Here is a 21,116-nt window from a genome sequence, read left to right as displayed (position 1 = left end):
ACAAACATTGATTTATAATCCATTATCACAGTATATTTTCATTCAGAACTTGTATTTCCTATATTAGTCACAACCTTTTCTGTTTTTTTTTTTTGAAACAGACAAACGGAAACCAAGCTATAACTTTTTTTGAGGTTTTAACATCAAATCGTACTTAAGGTTAGAAATAACTTAACTATGGATTAATCTAAAATTGCATGTTAACTGTAATTATTGAGATGAGGACTACTGGCGACAAATTGTGTGTTTGCGTCAACATGTTTTATGATACTCCGCGCGCATACCTGATTTGTCACCCTCATGGACTGACTGTGAAGGACCGCATCGTGGACAGAGAGGAAGATGTGTTCCAAGTCAATAGATTTCACTAGTCCGCTTGTAAATAACATGTGTTTGACGTTACCTGTTCAGCAAAAAGAATAAGTATTAATGCATAATGTGACTTAAAATGGTACTTAAACAAATGATAAAGAACATGACACAAAGTCTTTCCAAAAATATTCTCTATCACATTTATAGAACAGACGGCCATGATTAAAACCATTACTTTTACTTTTTTATTAATTATGAAAATGCTTTTGATGATGTTGTATTTAGTGTTGCAACAGGTCATAGCCTCCAAAGATATGCGCAAGTGCCAGATAAGAACAACTTATTCAAATGTTACAAAATAAATTGTTCTCTCTAGCATGGAACCGGACATGTGTCGTGAAGGAAAATTTAAAGTAGAGCTGCAGACTGGAGACTTAAACACAACATCTGCTATATAGTGTGAATACTCCCGGACTACAGAAAAACTATTAATTCAAAAACTAACTGTATCCACAGCCATTGCTCCTTGAATGGTCTCCAGTATTCCACTTGGTAAATAAAGGGATGAGTGTAGGAATGCAATGTTAGTTAATGTCACAAAGTTTGAGTGTGCAGGTAATAAAATTTGACTATTCCTATTCTGCCTTTTTTAGGAAAGGTAATCACCTTTAAAATGAGATGAAAAAGAAAGTCTAGAGGAAAATGTCTCTTTGGCTGGTAAAATTTATATTTTACTCCTATGTAGAGTTATCGTCTTATCGAAACAATTTTTGACACGGAGGCTGAATTGTCTTGCACTGTTGCTTCTAATACCTTAAGCTACTGTATACACAATACTTTATGCTCCTGATTTGAAACTTACTTCTGCATTCTGCCAGATAAACTTTGGCGTTTGCAGCAAGGTAGTCCTGGGCAATACTTTCCAGGGTATTCAGAGCGACTGTATCCACAAAGCTGACTCCACTCATGTCTACAATCAGCGTACGGAGGAGGCAACCATCACTCCTGTCATTGCTGTCTCCTATGGCAGATTCCACAGAATGGTGGTTGCTGTCATGAGCAATTACGTGGTTGAGCATGACGTCATTGGCGGCGTTGTGGCTTACCGTGGACTAATCACAAGACAGATGAAAAGAACAACTTATTCCGTGTTCAATATGCAACATTATAATAATCATAATAATAATATTCCACTTTTATATAGTGCTTTATACCAGCAATAGGTCTCAAAGCGCTTCACAGACGATATGTTACCCCTGGTCAATGATAACCTGTCCCAGAGACAATCCTTCCAGTCAGCAGCAGTTATATACTGCGCCCAATTACAAGTTACCTCACAGGTGACTGAATTGAACCCCTGGATGGAGAGAGGCAAGTAAGATAAAGCATCTTGCCCAAGAACACAACGTAATGAACTAAGCAGGAATCGAACCAGCAATCCTTGGATCACGAGTTTGTCGCCTTAGCCAATTTAAAATTAATAGCATCAAAATGGAGATATATGCAGCATACAATTATAAGGAGATTTAGAAACTGTTTACCACCTGAGATTAATAAATAGTTCTACATGAAAAATGTGTATTTCCTCAAATGAGTTTTGAAAACCTGATAAAATTCTGCCGTAAATAAACCATTCAAACCATAAAAAAAAAATAATAATAGAGGCTCTTTAGTATGTTAGTAGCAGACTTACTCAATAATAGATTTAAGATTTTAATGTTTTGGCAAAATCAAAGACTTTTCATTACTTCTGAGATATATATTAAAAACCAAAATAGAATCATGGACCAGAACAAACACATTAAATATATATATATGCATACAACAATTGTTAACACAAGAGGATTTAGTGGAAGGTACAGAAATTAAGTGACAATAAGGGTTGGGTCTAAATTCCTTGTACGATCTCATAGCAAAAGGTCACCAAAATGAGAAATATTTCACTGACCTCCAGTGACGTGTACCGATGAAGATTATCGATGTTCCTCGAATGTTCCTTAGTCTGATTCTGTTCGGCTGGTTGGACAACCGTTGAAAGTGGACTAGGAAGCACCAAAGCCTTTTTGAGATAAGCAGCATTAGCAAAGAAGAGAGGCGACTGGATCCTGAAAATCTTGATACCTGGAATACGTTTAGCCTGAAGGGAAAGAGAAACCCATTTTGTATTTTTTTTTGGGGGGGCGGTGAAAGGTGACGAGGACGGACACTACATCCTGTGTAAGGCAGTGTCTATTCCTCGAAATGGAGATTTTCTCTGTTTCTGTAATCTCATCTCGTGCAGAGGAAAAGAGAGAGAGATTTAAAGAACAGAAATTTCAATATTTTCCTCTCACAAACAAAATATTTCTAAGCAAGTCGCATTGTCTCACAACTGTTGTAAGATATTCAAAATATCCTGAATGGAAGAGTATCAGTTCCATCACGATCAAATTCCTACAAATATTACACCTATGAAGGTATCTATAAATAGCTCACATCCGGGAACATCTTCATGTCACCATAGAGACCTGTTTCTCCAAACTGTCCCAGCATGCAACTCTGCGGCCACTGAGAACGTAAGACGACCGTGAATATTGAATAGCCGATTCCGATCGCCAGGCCTATATCTAGTCCCATCAAAACGGTGAAAACAAAGGTCACCACCCAGATGGTCTGTAATGATAACAGGTACAGAGAAATGTTGACCAGATGAGAAACATCAAGAAAGTTTAAGACACAAAACCTTGTACAAGGAGGGGCCAATATAAAAGTGCCACCACAAATATAACTTATCTTTATAACACTATTAACTGCCAGTATCACAAGAGTCTAATCAAACACATTCTAATGCTGGAAAACAGAATAAAAAGAAAAGCAGATTAATGACTTGAGTATTGGTGTCATTGCCTTACATATTTAATGGTACAAGATGCTTCTGTTGGTTAACCCTTCCCTACCCCCTTGATTTATTTTATCTGCCCAACCCACTTTCCAATGTACGTCAGTTCCAAAGAAATACTTAAAAAAGCAAAACATTTTTGAATTCTTTTATAGGTTGTTAACTATGGTACCTTGTGTCTACATCATACAAAATGTAACAAAATGAAACCAAACACTCTGTCATCTAAAACCTTGAACTGAAAAAAAAAAGTATTTGAGAAATCATAACCTCAAAGGAGTAAGTGGTAGGCTTGTTGAGAGAATTGATATCCTAGCTGGAAGATTGTGATAGCTTGTATCTACTATTCAAAAAGGTAAATAAACTTGTACAATATAATTAAACCATTTGCTGCATTATGAAATTAACCACAACTTTGATAAAAAGTAAGAATTTAATTGGCATCAGTTCTGCTTTTTATTGAAATTACTTCTTCCTTAGAGCTGAAGAGTTTAACCCTCAAGGGAAGATTAAATTGACTTCTTTTCAATTTTACTAGAATTCTGTGCAAGGCATGAATAAAAGAAGTAGTTTTACCATTTTGATGTTTCATCATCTTGCACCACATAAAGCAAAGAAGGTTAACCCTGATGTACACATCTAAGTCTACTTTACTGTACATAAATAAACACATATTGACTGGCATCAAACAATACATGAAATGCATCACTTCATCTGGTGCAATATTTTCTCAAAGTGATACAAGACTCACCATATCTATCTTGGAGTATTTCCAGAGTTTTTTTATGTCCGTCAACTGGCGAAACATGCCACGTAACGCCACAACTATAATGGCTGCCAAACAGCACTGTAGTGGTAAACAAAGAAAGGATAACAGAAAGTAGCCCAGGTGAAAAAACAAAAGACACTTGGTTCTCAATTTTTTACTTCATTCCCAAAAGAACTGACATGATAAATGCACACCTGATTTTCGTGCAGTGATCATCGGCCAAAAACAAATCTCGTTGTCGGGCAACAAATGATGACAGTTGGTTAATGGAGTTAACTGAATAAATTAAAGTACTAAACTAATAGATAAAAACCAACAGTAACAGTGAGGACAAAAGCTTGGAAGTTAATCTTCTCTTTAGATTCAATTGAATTAAGAACTAATCCTACAAACAAACAAATACTGTAATTAAGTGACCCGTCAAAATATATATCTCGTATTGCAACTTAACAAAATTAAGGTCTTGCTTTCCTGTTGAGTTTCATGCTGGTTCTAGGTCGGAGCTGATTCCTAGCACTTTGGTGCTAAACTTGATAGTCAAGCAACTTTGGTTTGTGAGTTTCTTATATATAAAAACTGCAATTTTGAAATAGCCAAAATTGAAATTACTAGTGTATATGATAGACTCCCAAATATATCAAATTAATTTTTTGCATTTTCAATTTCTTGAGAATATTTGAAAAATAACTCACTGCCGGTAACGGTGAGAGGAATCTCCCGATAAACAGAATGACAAGCAGTACAAGCAGAGTGGACGTTGCTCCTGCAAGCTGAGAAAAGTAAAAGATTGGTTTGAAGAAAACTTGTGTACCCAACATGGACGCACAAAATCCACCCAAACAACTAATACTGAAAATATGAGTAGATATCAGACTTAAAATGAGTCTTTTTTTGAATTCTAAGATAGTAAAACATGCAGGTATGGACCTAGAGGATGAAGAGGGTGTGGAGGGACCCACCCCCTCCCCCCTCCCCTTCCCGTCCTTTTTCAACCCCAAAAAGAAATGAGAAGCAGTTTAATGTAAGCACAACCATGTGTGAAGACCTACTTAAAGATTTTACACAAACACACATGCACACACGCACAAACTGTATATATATCTATATATCCTAAAGAATGCACCATTTCACATTGAAACGAAACAATTCACTAAGGAGTATGATAAATAAATAAATAAATAAATAAATAAATAAATAAATAAATAAATAAATAAATAAATAAATAAATAAATAAATAAATAAATAAATAAATAAATGAATGAATGAATGAATGAATGAATGAATGAATGAATGAATGAATGAATGAAAGGAAACAATTCACTAATGAGTATAATAAATAAATAAATGAAACAAAACAGTTCACTAACGAGTATGATAAATAAATAAATGAACGAAACATTCACTAATGAGTATGATAAATAAAATAAATGAAACAAAACAATTTACTAATGAGTTTGATGAATAAATAAATGAAACAAAACAATTCACTAATGAGTATGATCACTAAATAAAAGAAATAAAACAAAATGCTGATCTTAATTTAGGAAATTCATCATGATAGGTACAAAGATAATATCCTAAAGTACAGTATGTAACAAGGTCTTATATATATTGTAGAATGAAATTTAAATACCATAGTCTTGCCCCCTGCGATGTCTCTCACCAATGTACGAGAGAGTGATGACGTCGTTGGGTAACAATAAAAGGCTGAAGAAAGAATGTGTGCAGTTCCGAATGCAAACAGTTCCTAAAAAAATTAAACAAATGAAAATCATAGTTAGAAAAATGATGATCATGTTCAATGAAAAAGTGCAGAAAAGAGACTAGCACATACAGTAAAGAAAAGAGTTTTAAGAAAAATCTTACCCCCTTTTTTCACTATACTGTACATCTTCGCATTACAAAGTATCTTATACTAATCAATTAGGTAAATTATTCTTGCTTTCTGTTATTAATGGTCAAAACTACTGCTGACCAGGGCCTCGAATTATGGATGAATAGGGGCAAGGCAATTTTTTTAAGGACAAGTTAAAAAATTTGCCGTGGATTTTTATTAAACCCCAGGGTAACGCTGAATTACTTCTCATTTTTAAGGACATCGCAAGTAATTTTCAAATTTGAAAGTGCACCAAGGCATTTTTTTTCTTTTCCAAAGTTAGAGAAAGTACCAACAGAAATGACACCGGAGAAAACAGGCACTTATCACCTTTTCCTTCCAAAGTTTTGATTCTGCTCTGAGACCGACAATCAATGATTCAAAGTTTAATGGACGAGGTCTTTATTAGAGCACCTACAGGGATTTGAGTAAAGACGCATGGCTGTCGGTAACTGGTTATTTTAAAAGGCAGTTGAGCAGGTGGTAGGGGTACCTGTTGGCATCCGTTATTTCAAACCCTGCTGTTGACAGCAGAGGTTTCCCATTTCATTGACCACAGCTTAGCTTAAATTACAACGTCGTTGCTCGTCAAAATGTCCAAACAGTTTGCAATTGAGGACTACAGTTAACTTTTAAACCCTGTGATTTCATGTTCATAATGTCAGACTCCATTACTCAATATTAAAACACTGCAATGAATACTGTTTCATTTATGATGTTGTGCATTAACAAACTGTGCAATGTTTTTTGGTCAAATGTGTTTGAAACTTCTTTTATAACTTTGAACATTGCCAACCATTATATTTCTGTTCTCAAATAATTTTTATATTAAATTTTTCGCACAGGTTTGGATAGTTTGCTTGTTTAATATACTTAAAGGGTGTGAAGACTCACGAACTAAGAAGCGTCTCATGCTGGTAATCTGACCTACTTTCGAATGAGGTGTAACAGAAGTGTTAGACACCACCATCGATCCCAGAAAATACACACACAGCTCGGTAATTAGACACTAGTGTACAGTCAATACATACAGTAAAGCTACAGTCAATACCCACAATACAGTGTACATAGCAGTGTGGACATCTCAGGTATAGATATAACGTTTCATTACTGTCTGCATTTTGTAGCGACAAGAAGAAAACGTCATTTGCAAGCAACGGAAAGTTAACTTTTTCAGACCGCGGCACTCGTTTGGGGCGAGTCTTCAATGCCTTCAAAGGGTTGGAAATGACTTGTGAATTTAATGAGCATGTATATATTTTATGGGTAGACGCTACATTCAAAATGATTACTGTCTGCAATTGCCATTTAATTTTGAAGGAGCACACTGCATTATGACTAATAGTGTATTTATAGGCAAACATGGTGGAAAGTGAATAATGAATGTGAAAGTTAACAAATTAAAGCTGCCTTTGTATGATAGGGTGCATGAAAACAATATAGTGAACTTGAGGATACATGCCCCACTTTATGAATTGTTATTCTTCTTACTAGTTTTACTATGTACAAATTTGAAAAGAGCAAAGAAGTTATTGAAAACCTGAATGGAATTAGAGTCAGTGACCTCAGAATTTACCGGCAATGTGTTCTACCAACTATAAAGCTTTTCCAAACCTTTAGTTGGTGTTTAATTCCGACAAAACCATTTTTTGACCTGGGGGTGCCGGTTAGAAGCCAAAATTGCTTCAAGCTTGCCCACTGTGTAACCAGAGATCACACTGGTTTCCTTCTGTATTGCAACCCAGAAAGAGGTAGAATTATAGTGCTTGCAAGAAAACTTTGGTTGGTTTGAATCCCATTCTAGCCAATCAAGTTTAGGCACTTGCAATTGCTTTGTTTTCATGTTTTTACATATTTTCAGTTTAGTTCTCTGTATATTTACAACATTTACTAATCACAAAGGTTTATGTTTTCTGCTGTTGTGGAGACATGTAAACTGTAAAACTGGAGAGTACTGCATATGACAAGAACTGATCAGCACAATCGCTTTAACGACAATTGCAATGATTTTCCAAAGGGTTAAAGGAAAAGATTATGAGAAACTTACAATAGCGGCATGATAGGGAGGAAAAGGGATGAGGTGAGGGGGTTAGGGGTAAAGGGTGCTGGAAGGATGTAGGGCATAGATATAAAGTGCGGGAGTAACATGTCTTAAACTCTAATCTGTTGTTTATCATAATGGAGGTCACTGAAGATTATATAAAGCAATGCTATAACATTGGTTCATTGCCAATTTTGTGGTTGTGTTGTTTTTGCAACACGGTGACATATTCAGAATTACCACCACTGTATAATGGTTATGATGGAAAGGTTAAATGATAACAGATGAAGTATGGTGACATGTTAGGGAAAGAAAATGGATAACGTTGGGGAGGGGTATAGAGCAGGGGGGGGAGGACAGGGTACAGGGCAAGGAGTACATACTAAAGTGTGGGCACAATGTACACTGCAGTCAAACTTTCCACACAGCCTAATCCTTCAGCATCGAGAGGAAAGGCAATGACCATTAATATGAAGTCATGTTATAACATCGATTCATTTCCAAACATTATCTTTCGTTTCACAGAATTGACTGTAGATTATTATCCCGCAAATATATGATTTCATACTGGTGAACACATAAATGCATTTTGTGGCAAAAATGTTGATGTTCAGTAGAGAAAATGAAAACTTGCCTGGTTAGCGTCGACTTCGTACTTGTGCTTCTTGGCAAATATGTTTGATAACGAGATGACTAAAGCATATGAAACAATGGACAGAATTATGGCGTCAGGCAGTAACGTTGATGCATAGGTGAATGAAGGAATGTAAGGTGTGGGTATCCTGTGGAAAAAGTGGTGCAGTCAAGCAGAATATTAAACGTTTGAATAAATGATCAGGCAATTCAGTGAATTCAAAGCAAGTGCCTTTGCAAAGGATGATTTTTTTTTTCTTTTTCACCAAGAATCCCATCCACATATTACAAAGCAGTGACAGCATAAAATGAAATTAAAGGTAAAAGCTTTATTTCCTGATAGTGTGTGATCTGGCAATCAGAAATACAGTGTGCACAATCAAAAATACCAAATTTATTACAAATTGACCTCAACAAAAATCAACAGAATTTCCTCTACTTAATATGGGGCATCAAACACACAGTGTTTACAATGCATCCATGGCAAGTTTCTCCTACGACATGATGAGTTACCCATGTTTCAGAGACACTGTTCACTAACTGACCTCATTTCCGACCTTTGACCTCAACAAAAATCAACAGAATTTCCTCTACTTAATATGGGGCATCAACACACAGTGTTAACAATTCATCCATGGCAAGTTTCCCCTACCACAGATGTTGCGCTTAAGATTTATTTAAGTAAAGGAACAAATAAAAAACCGACTGGAATATACTGTATGACTAACTAGACAGTTTCTAGTGTTTGGAGCTTCCAAACAGAAGTGTGCAATGCTGTATCTGTACAAGTTACGGCTTATACTTTTATCTGCAATTCCATTATATACATGGTGATAAAATATCAGCCAAGTCAAGTTTCAGCTGACTCATTAGAACAATACTTAAACATCCCACACAGACAGATACAGACACAACCTGTTTTGACTATTTTGAGTTGTTTGCTATCAGCATTGTTATATTAATGCTGGTATACCATCATACACAAACACAAAGGAATCTCACACGGGAAATAATTTATTATTGCAACATGGCAACAATGAAAGGATGACGCTAGATAAGTGTAAGTTGCAACTTACACTTATCTAGCGTCATACTTTCATTGTGTTACATTTTGTACTTTTCATTCGACTGCCAAGTATTGCTGACGAAGGTCCCAGGGGCACCGAAAATCCCAATATATTTTCAAAAACTTTACTCCTTATTTGTCAATTATGAGTCATATCTTATTTCTCTGGTTTTCTCTAATAATATATATATATATATATATATATATATATATATATATATATATATATATATATATATATATATATATATATATATATATATATATAACCACTAGGCTATGGACGCTGATTGTATGTCCAGAGGTTCGAAACTGGTAAGGAAGATCGTAATTCCACTGTAGGCGTTTGTCACCTGTATATCGAACAATACTAGTTCTGTTTTTGGTGACATATTTTGCCTTACTCTAGAGATCAAACATGATGCTGACCAACTCGAAAATCATTTGTGATTCCTAAAGCCGGATCTCGAAAGAGATACTTTGAACAGACATATATATATATATATTTGAATATCAAAAACAGTTGCTATTAAGGGAAGCATAATATGACATACCCATTTGGTATTTGGCCAACAACTGCCACTTTCTTATCTTCAAAATTGAACAGATGGGAAAACAAGGTACCGAGGACAACCTGCAAAACAAAGACAAAAACATTTTTTCCCCATTTTTTGGCAATGCAATACCATACATTGACGTACGTTGTCGGATATTTCTCAAAATTCTAAATATCTACTTTAACAAAATACTTCAAACTAAGATAACAATTTCTGCACAACCGTACCATGACAAGATAAATGAAGCTACAAACCATACCAACTGCTTAACATTTCAGTCCTGATCAAGTTAATAAATGTTGTAATGTTAAAGGAGAATGAACTTCAATATAAGTCATGAAGATGAACAACCTCCCCGAAACAGCTAAGAAAAATCTGAATCCATTTGTTTGATGAAGAACTATCACAACTGCTATGAAAAGTCTTTCTGTTTTATTGACCATGAGATAGCTGAAGTTTAATGTTCTTTAGCACAGAAGACTGAACAATTGAATAAGTTAAACTATGACATCATTGAATCACATGTGCTTCAACTTTTAATGGTGTCCGGTACTTATTGCAATGTAACAAAGATGAGTTTGAAAATGCTCAGCCAGTTTCAATACTGTTTACATTCCACTTCAAAATAGGACAAAAAAAAAAAAAAATACGAACACAGACAAAGTAAACTATGTTACCTCCTACAAGCAGGCATGGATCCATGATTAAGTGTTTTTGAGGAAGGACTCCAAGACCCCCTGCATGACCCTCTATCAGCCCCTGAAAAGCACTATGACATCACACATTGACAATATGACAGCCTGCTGACGTCATGATTCAAAACAAACACCTCACACACAGAGCAATATCATCCTGAGATACTTGAGGTAGTTCTGGTGGTACATCACAAAGATCGTTATTAAGATATTTAGCTGATAATTATCATTCTCCATTAATAACAGTAGACAGCTTACCACAAGCATTTCTACAGGTAACTGCCATTTAAATCGGTCTCTTATGCAATCCTGAAACTCCTTGACGAAGATGAGAATCAGCAAAGTTGAAAACGATATCAACAATGTTGTTGGATTTGTCAGGCCTAGATTTAGCAAGAACGGCTTGTAAGTCTACAGATGAAATGCAAAAGGAAGAAATAAATATATATATCAAATAATTCAACTATTTCAATGCAATTGTCAGTTTCAATAAGATTACATTGTTTCTTCATGGTATGCTCAACTTATCAAACTACATTATTACAATAGACCAATGTCTTCAAAGTTAGTAAGCTCAGCCATGGAAAAAGTTTAGCGTACATGCTACCGTAGCCTCAAGATCCATACCTTAATTAATGAGAATGGACCAGTATATCGATCCAACTCTATACCAAAGAGATGGTTGAATTGACTGGAGAAGACATGGCAGGCAGCACCAGTGGTGAACCCTCTAACGAGAGGTTCTGGAAGGTAATTTGTGATAATTCCCACTCTAAGGAGGCACATTAAAAACTGGAAAATAGAAAAGACAAAAAAAAAGTAATCATAAGAAAATAGTAAGGAAGGCATTCTATGAATTTTACTGTAAACAAAGCCATCAGGTCACTGCATATCGAATCATTTTAAGTTTTCAGGGTTTTATAGGCCACGTCACTTGTGTAGTGTTGACAGTAATAAAGTAAGTAATGATGCAGTAAAATAATTTGTGAGCATACCAAATTGTTTTCACAATGTTTCTATGCCCTACACAGTCAAACAACATTCCCTCAAAACAGGAATCAAAACAAAAACAAAAATTGATAAGGTACAGTATAAAAAGGAATGAGTAGCAGACTCCAAAAGTGTCAGAAAAAAAAGAAAGAAAAAATTGTTTTCACCACATTTGGGTATTTATGAGCAATATTAAAGTTACTTTTGTGGTAGAATATTAGCAGGGTCAATCACTGGGCGTGATTGTTAAGGGTGTACAGTGGTGAAAATGTTAATACTGAACTCTAGATACTGTACAGTAGAGCAAGCATATTAAGTTTGTGAAGAGACAACCTGTAAGTTAAGAAAGAAAAAAAATCACTATTTTCCTTTGACAACACTGTAACTTTGTTGACCGGCCTTTTTAGACATTACATTTATAATTTTGAGGTTAATGGCCAAACGTTATCAATGCAATGCCCCTGAAAGCTGATATACATTTACTGAATACAAATTTCACTTCATGAAACAGACACCTTGATGTCAGTTCAGAGTTTTTTACCAAACAATGACAGGAAATGTTGTGGAAGTAATAATTGCACTTTAACCCAAAACCTGCAGGAAGTTCAAGGATGAGGTAAACCATTTCTAAAAACTTGTGTGACATTAATCAGCTTATCTACAATGCTTTCATCATACAGTACTAAGATATATGGTGTAGTTTATGTTGGATTTTTACAATGGGTTTACAAATTTGTATGACCACCCAATGTGGTCAGAACACAATTTGCTACGATACTGACCAAGGTGGTAACCAATTGACCCCATAAAAACAGTTTTGTCCTACAAAATCAATACTATAATTTATCGTTTGATCTCCAAACCTCTGAGAATTTTTCTAGCCTAACGCTAGCTGTCACGATTCAGTGTATGGTTGTATAAATACAACACATGGTTCAAATGTAACTTAGACATATTGGAAATTTAAAACTGACTCTGTCACAAAAAATTGGTCACACTTTGAAGGCAGAAAAGTAAGTTATTGCCCGAGAAAATGAAGATATGCCACTAAGGTTTGGTCTTTGATTTCCTTTATAATATTTCTGTTCATTAACAGACGCAGGAAAATAACATTTGAACAAAAGAAGGGGCATTTTGCTGAGAGAACGTTGACAGCCAATAAGACAACATTCCAAATGTACCACCTGTAGGTTTGACAACTTTCAATGATAAATCAAGCAAGAATATTAATATAAAATACACTGTTTTAGAGACTTAAGTCTTTCTTAAGAGCTATTTGAAGAACATCTACCCGGGCCGACAACATTATGGACTACATGAAGAAATTGTAGGTTTACCTCTCAGCCAAAATAAGTAACCATAGTAACTTAAGTAACTCAAAATAAGTCACTTTCAATCAATCATATCTCAAGTTAGCAACAATATCTTATGATGAAGGATGGGTGTCCAAAAAAAAAAAAATAACACCAAATTTTTTTAAAAATAATTTTTTTTTTTTTTTAAATTTAAAAATAAAAAAAATATTATAAGTTAACATTTTCTGGCCAGAGTAAAATCCCATGAGAGGAGTAAATTATGTGGATGTAACCCCCCACCTGTATCAATCCAACCATTAGAGCGAGGGTGGACGCTATCCTAGCTCTCTCTGTTTCTTCATCTTCTGGTGGATGATTCATCTTAATTTCATCTCCATATATATTCTGATAAGCTTTCTCCACAGCATCTCCAACCATGATACTGATAACAGCCATTGTTCCTTCAAGAGAAAAGTTAGATCGGAAGAGAAATCAGAGAAATCAAATCTTTTACTACCAAACATCGGCTCTGATATCACCTCTTTTTTGTCTGCTGAAGAAGGAGTTTGAAAATTGATCCTTTTTCAAGTTGTCAAGAAATGGTAAGTGCATATATCTTATTCGATCTTTTTTCCGGTTCAGTACATGTTTGTAAGATATGATTAGTTTGTTTCATTGTAGTTTTAAAGAATACTCTATTTTTCAACTTGGACCACAATAGTTCCCACAGAATATATAGTCAGTAATAAGGGATAACTTTTAGTAATGTTGATTGGTCATAGTCCACAAAGAGTGAAAGGGTTAACTGTACTAGTAACATTACCCCAAAACTCACTGGTTTAGGTATTTACGAACGACGATACTTCCCTGTCTCCTACAACACTAACGCACCTTTCCTAGTCTACCTAGATGTCACTGGCATAAATTTTAGCACTGCGCCCCCCAGTGACCTCTCCTACGAGTCACTGCACACTCTCTCTTCCTCCTGGATTTAACCAATACAGATGCGGCCAAGAGACCGCAGCAGGGAGGTATGTGTAAGGTGGGTTCCCCAACCCGAAAGGGAGTGAGAAAATCCAGGCAGGTCGTTTATTGTGATGATGTAAAATAGATTGATTTTTTTTCTTTTTCTGAGACATCTCACAGGCCGCAAAAAAATCACTGGCGGGCCGCATGTGGCCCACCCCAGCTCTAGAGCAAATAGGAGAAGAGCAAAGAAATCTTTTGCTGGAATGGGACTCAAGTCCCACATACTTGCTACCATAAATCTGAGCTACAGTATCTAGCCTTTATGCTAGTGGGTGACATGCTAGTGGGTGGCATGCTAGTGGGTGACATGCTAGTGGGTGGCATGCTAGTGGGTGGCATGCGGTGACATGCTAGTGGGAATGTGCAATCCCTTCTGTACATCTAGACATGTATCAAGTATTTCTTTGCTATATAATAATTAACTAAGCATTGTCGTAATCCCCTACATAATCAGATAACTTTTTATTCAAATACAAAGCAAGGTGTTTGATGATAATTAACCACATTACTGTAGGTCTGCAGAGGTGCAATGCACAGTTTTCTCTACAAGCGGTCTTTTGCTTTAACTTTGTGGGGTAACCATGGAGATACCAACATTAACATGTACAGAGATTAAAAGGTGACCAAACTTTGTAGACAGTTGTTTCATTGAAATTAAGTCCCGCAGGACAAAACATATTATTGGCACCATGAAGGGCCATGACATTTTGATCCCCTAAAGGCTCCTTAAACTTTCAGAGAAGACCTGATGTTTGACAATGGTTTTAAATGCACTTTTGCTGGCATATAATACTGTAGAGCCATACAGACTGAACACATTGTGTACCATATGGATTGAAAAACAGTTATCAGGCTAGGAATATGAGAGGCAAACCAACAAATATCTCAACTCGATTAAGATAAGAGCCTCTAAAACAAACAGTTCAAGGCAAACAGAACCAGTAAATGCTGTTTACCTAATGTATTTTTAGAAACAAAGATTACTTTAATAGGAGTGTTAAGTTACATATACATATGTTGGCATGCTATCTATGGCTAAAGTGTATACCAATGGTGTCTGCAGGGGTAGAATACATACAAGGGAAATTAATGCTTGTAAAATTTCAAAATGTCCCTAAGATTTGTGGATTGTGTTAAATGCAAAATCATGTGTCAAATTGAATACTGTTGCTTTCACTTTTCCCGCACCATTGGATACTGTACATAATCTTGTGGATGACTTACAGTTCCTGCCTTTTAGCTGTTCACATAATAACAGTAGTATTAGTAAAACAAATTTGAAAAATATCACATCCTTTCTAGCTAAGCAATTGTGACAATCATACCACTTGCAAAATAGTCCTGAAAATCTGTTCCTTCACCCTACCACCCCACCACATGTTTGAACTACTTTAGTATATGCTACTATGAATGCAATTCCAGTCCCCCCCACTCCCCACCCCCCACCCTCCACCAATCCCCTTTTCCCCCATGGATAAATTGTTTTAAAAATGCCCTTGGCCATTACAATTAAACTTATATCAAACACACTAATGACCTAGCCTGACACTGACCCTGCAGTAAATTATCTACTTCAAACACTCAACTGTGTGTAGAATTTACTTCCCAACCAAAGATAAATAATACTGTTTAACAACTTGCTTTTCCTGTCCTATTTTGATTTCATTTCCTGATTGCCGCAAAACTTTTCAATTCACCCAATTTACATGTTTTGTACAGGATCTGTTTTTTTTTCTTTCTATGTGTGTTTTTTTGGCACATAAAGGTACTGGCTACATATATATATCGTCCAACTCTTACATCCAAAGTACAGTAGACTAGGCAGGGTTTATATGCTATGAAAGTGTGATAGGTTATGGTAATAGTTATATAGTTATTTTAGTAGTTTATTCAGATATTTGATGTAGTTTTACACTGTGTTTTTAACATTTCCTCTACTTTACATTGTGTAAATGTTATCTTTGTTAGGTGTATTGGTTTTGTATTTATGTTTTACGACTTTGTTTTTATGTATTATGTTTTGTAAAGCGCTTTTGCATATTGCTCTATATAAGTTGCATATTATTATTATTATTAATGTTCAGTAAGTTTTGATGCTAGCTCTAAAACTGGAACTAATTTGATATTAATCATTGGCGACAGAAAGTTTACTTTGAAGCACATTCCACTACTACCAAACTTTTGTACTGGTACAGTATGTAGGTACCTCAGTAGTACAATAAGTGATATGTTCTTCCCTGATATAGATATTAACTATACACTACAGGTAGCTCTGTTTAATCTACAAAAGAGACCCCATATATAACATTTGTTATCAAGTTCAGCTTTTGTTATCAAGTACAGCTTGTTATCAAGTACAGCTTTTACAGCAAGTACACAACTTTGTACTGGTACAATATGTAGGCCTACAGTTGGTACCTCAGTAGTAAGCGATATGTTCTTTCCTGATATCGATATTAACTATACACTACAGGTACAGTAGCTCTGTTTAATCTACAAAAGAGACCTCATAACATTGGTTATCAAGTACAGCTTTTGATATACATACTGTACCAGCAAGATGATACCAAATTGCTTACCAGATACTGTAACTGCATTTATGTCTTTCATGTAGGTTTGTCATATATATTTCTTTGGTTGCAAAGTGGGACACTGCGTGATAGTGCACAGCTACAGTAGTACACATGAACCAACAAGTTAATTTCTAACTTAGTTTAGTTGTACAGTCAAAAGGACATTAGAAGTAAGACACTTATACCGAGGATGTTACTACAGAGCTATAGAGCTCACAAAAGACAGTGCACTATACCTGTTTCAACTGTGTACAGTAGCTGTTACTATGTACAGTAGCTATGTACAGTTACTATGTACAGTAGCTCATGTTACACAGCTTTTTCCCACCAAGATTGCAGAGGCTAATAATGTCATCTGACCATCGACCATGTTTCTCTGTTTGGCAACGATCATATCACGCTTTTGAAATGGTCACAAACAGTGATAATGCATGGTACTGCACATTCTACACGTATTATTTTCAGTTTGTGATTTATTTATTTATTTATTTATTCATTCATTCATTCATTCATTCATTCATTCATTCATTCATTCATTCATTCATTCATCCTTTCATTCATTCATTCATTCATTCATTCATCCTTTCATTCATTCATTCATTCATTCATTCATTCATTCATTCATTCATTCATTCATTTATTTATTTATTTATTTAAGTTTGTTTTCACAACATGCACTTAAATGTTTACAAATATCGAATAACATGAAGTAGTAGTGAATTATACATGAAGTGAAAGAAGTGGAACAATAAACCCTGGACGGGGGGGGGGGGGGCTCCACTTCCTAAAAACACAGAGAAAGAGAACAATCAAAGTACTATAAAGCAAAACAAACAATAACTTTCAAATAGTACAAACGAATATAACTAAATTACCCCCCCCCCCCCTCCCCTGGAAATACATTCCAGTTCAGCTGAACACCTGTGTCCATGCAACAAATGAAAAGAGTATTTCAAAGTAGTGAAAGACTAGGGGCAGACAATCACTAGTCAAGAGTTATTAAAATTGCTTAAACAATAATTAGGAAAGTGGTACCTTAAAGATCTTAAAGCTGGGCGTGTCACTTATTGCCTTGGGTACAGGTAATGAGTTTCAAAGATTGGTGGCACGATACCGAAGGCTTGAGTGGGAAGAAGTTGTGCGATTTATAGTATATATGCAAAAGAAGCTGAGGATTTCGTGTATTGTAGTAGTTATGAATGAAGGAAGTTGATTGTGAAAAAGTCAGAGAGAGCGTCTGGTAGCAGATTGTGTATGAAGGGATTTGTGAATAAAGCAGTTCCTAGATTGATTATGTCCTGAAGTTTCAATAAATTTAATGTTTTAAAAGGAATACCAGTGTGATCACGAGGGCCACAATGACAAATATGTCGAACAGCTCTTTCATGCAGAAGATACAGGCGATTTAAGTAAGACTGCCTGGTACACGACCATACAGTACTGCAATGTGTCAAATGCGGATAAATCAAGGTGAAGTACAGTGTGCCAATAACGCTCTTTGGTAGTACATATTTAAGTCTACCAATAATACAGACTCCACTTGCAATTTGTGAGGATAAACTATGGATATGTTCTGGCCAAGTGTGATTACAATCGATAATTATCCCGAGAAATTTTATTCTTACTCACAGAATTCAGAGTGTGACCATTTTATGTTCATGTTAAAAATCATAATCGTTGTAAATGCTTTAAGTTTGTTAAATACCAAAAAGTTTGGTTTGCAATAGCTTGTTAGCTGCAAACCAATCATAATAAGCTTTGAATTCAGAACAAACAGTCTGCTCTAGGCGTTTAGGGATAAAGTCTGAAAAGAAAATGTTTGTGTCGTCAGCCAAAAAAACTAATGAAGAATTTTGTGAGACAGATAGTATGTCCTTTACATAAATGATAGATATAAGTGGGCCAAGGACTGAACCTTGGGGGAACCCTGCAACGAACAGTAGCCATGTCCGAGTCTGTATTATTATTATAGTGAGTGTATTGTTGTCTGAGAGCCAAGTAACTTTCGAACCATAGTGTGACAGCTTGCGCAGTTAAATGTTGTGGTCGACTTTGTCAAAAGCTTTGTTTGATTTGTCAATGGCATCTGAAAGAGCTTTGTGCTTGTCTAAAATGTTCTGGACTCTGTTAAATGCTAGTCGTTCTATAAGTTTTGAAAGGCAGGGCAATACAGAAATTGAACTATATAGTTTATGAACTTTCCTTTGGATCAAGCAATATGTATGTGTGTATGTATTTGTATATTTATAAGTATATATAGTAACTTTTGTCACAGGCTGGAGGTATATGTTGCTGAGCTGTATCACAGTGTGTTTTACTCTTTTGCCTAATCGCTAGGAAATGGGGACTTTGGGACTTTATTCATAATATTGGATTTTAGGTACAGGTACATATAATATTTTCATTATACAGTATAAACTTTACATTGACAGAAGGGTACCTGTAGGGCAATTGCGGATATCAACTTTGCAGGTTTTTTTTTTTAACAATTTACAGTAAACAATGTTGTTCATGGTGAATCTGCACTTTATGAGTGTCTAAGCATAGCTTTTTCAGATTTTCCATGCTTTTTTTCTTTCTTTGACATTGGTATTACTTATTATTGTAAATGTGATTGTAAAAAAGAAAGAAAGTGAAATAAACGAAACGAAATGAAATACAGTATGTCTACTCAAATTAGGCAGCTAGTTACATATATATATCACTAGCTTACAAAAAACATGAAAAGTATTAAGAATTTTCATATTGATGATTCAAGAGACAATAATGTATTCTAAGATGATCCTTGCAATTAACTACATGTAGCTGTTAGAATTTTTAATGCATCTTTTAATCGTTAATCTTTTGCCTTTTGTCCTTCCTGCTTTCATTGGGTTCTTATCATATTTACCGTTTGTGATTTGTTTATACTTTTTATTCCTTGCCTTTCTGTGAGCTTCGGCGCATCAGTTCCCGTTCCTTGTTATTAGCATTTCTTATGCTTTTATTGTCCTACTGATTGTTCTCTTATTGTTGTATACTATCGTTTTTATATCTTACTGTTTTATCTGCAAGCATGTAATTTCCCTATCGGATGCAATAAAGTTTATCTATCTATCTATCTAACTTACCAATTGAAACGTGTCTACTGGTACCAAAGACTGCATAAATTAACTGAGGGAAGATATTTGTGTATAGACCGTAGACAGGTGGGAGGGTGGCCAAAACCGCATGTGCCATTCCTGCCAAAGAAAAGAAAAGCCAGATATATATGACACATAATTTAACTTCACAGGCCTGAAATCCCTGAATTGACGTAAATTCCATTTCAACGTCCCGGATATTAAGGTTTAAATGTGATTGTACTTACCATGAGGTATACGAAGGACGCCGACTGTAAGACCGGCGAGACAATCCTCAAACAGATCGGACTTGATTTGGTACCGAGGAAGCCAGTAAGCAATTGGGACGATTCCGTAAAAGAAATTCTTCAAGGTTTGTAAGTTCCATTTATCTGAACTGAAGGTACCACGCAGTTTATCTTTGGCACTTTTCGAAGACTTCTGTTGCGGTGGATATTTTTGGCTAAAAGTTCTTTCATTGTAAATGGGCCTTCGAAGTGTAAGTTGGGATCCATCTAGCTGATGATGCGGATGATTAGCGCGTATCGTCACCGTTCTAGGGTTGTCTCCTGATGGCTGATCACAATTCTGCCCTGCAAGACCTGCCATCTTCTCGATGGTGGAATGTACAGTACCTGTAATATATCTCACACACTATCAGTTGATGGCTGTTTCTAGGGTGTAAAACAATAAAAATAAAAAATATTCATTAAAAAAAGGAAAACAAATTGCATATATGGGCACAAAACTATATCAAATCTGCTTGGAAACTTATACAGCATTTTCAATTCTGTATATAAGAGTGTCAACAAGTGCACATATTGGATGCCATTTGATGCCTAAATTCTTTAAAAAAAAAACAACAAATCAGTTGTACAGTTCTTTGAAGATTTCAAGTTTTCTCTTTTTATTAAATAAGGTGGTCCAAAAGCAATTCAGATGGTTGTCCAAAGCAATAGCATATGACAAGGTCATCTAAATTATATAGCCTCAATGGGTGCACAACTACCCCTGAATGTCATGTAATGAATATATAATTAAGGTCATGAATATTCATTAAGGTCACTCTGGTACAATAGCTATCAATCAGTCTGCGACAACTACTGTATTAAATTGCAACATCAAAAACAACTTTCTAAATTGTAAAAATGGTGTCTATTAATGTAGGAGACATATGTACTGTATACAGTACTGCTACCCAGTCAAGGGCTTGACCGCATAAAACTCTGCTTTATAGCACCAAAGTGAGACCTCTTCGCATCTTTAGGTAATATCGTACATATACATACAATATAAAATTG

At 35.4% G+C, this 21,116-nt stretch overlaps 1 protein-coding gene across 1 annotated transcript in view; it reads right to left on the bottom strand.

The window, feature by feature from the left end:
• LOC139960921 (prestin-like) overlaps positions 1–21,116 on the bottom strand; it is a 33,446-nt gene that overhangs the window by 7,978 nt on the left and 4,352 nt on the right. The window contains exons 2-15 of the mRNA XM_071959622.1: positions 20,064–20,489; positions 19,825–19,935; positions 13,413–13,573; positions 11,455–11,619; positions 11,086–11,238; positions 10,130–10,209; positions 8,511–8,658; positions 5,593–5,706; positions 4,652–4,729; positions 3,942–4,037; positions 2,788–2,964; positions 2,261–2,449; positions 1,175–1,424; positions 285–403 (exon numbers count right to left, since the gene is read on the bottom strand). Of these exons, the coding sequence (XP_071815723.1) occupies positions 285–403; positions 1,175–1,424; positions 2,261–2,449; positions 2,788–2,964; positions 3,942–4,037; positions 4,652–4,729; positions 5,593–5,706; positions 8,511–8,658; positions 10,130–10,209; positions 11,086–11,238; positions 11,455–11,619; positions 13,413–13,573; positions 19,825–19,935; positions 20,064–20,424 (2,202 nt within the window). The 5' untranslated portion in view covers positions 20,425–20,489. The remainder of the gene's footprint in view (positions 1–284; positions 404–1,174; positions 1,425–2,260; positions 2,450–2,787; positions 2,965–3,941; positions 4,038–4,651; positions 4,730–5,592; positions 5,707–8,510; positions 8,659–10,129; positions 10,210–11,085; positions 11,239–11,454; positions 11,620–13,412; positions 13,574–19,824; positions 19,936–20,063; positions 20,490–21,116) is intronic.

The sequence above is a fragment of the Apostichopus japonicus genome, chromosome 20, assembly GCF_037975245.1.
Source record: "Apostichopus japonicus isolate 1M-3 chromosome 20, ASM3797524v1, whole genome shotgun sequence".
Taxonomy (NCBI): Eukaryota; Metazoa; Echinodermata; class Holothuroidea; order Aspidochirotida; family Stichopodidae; genus Apostichopus; species Apostichopus japonicus.
This window is presented reverse-complemented; position numbering and strand designations above follow the sequence as displayed.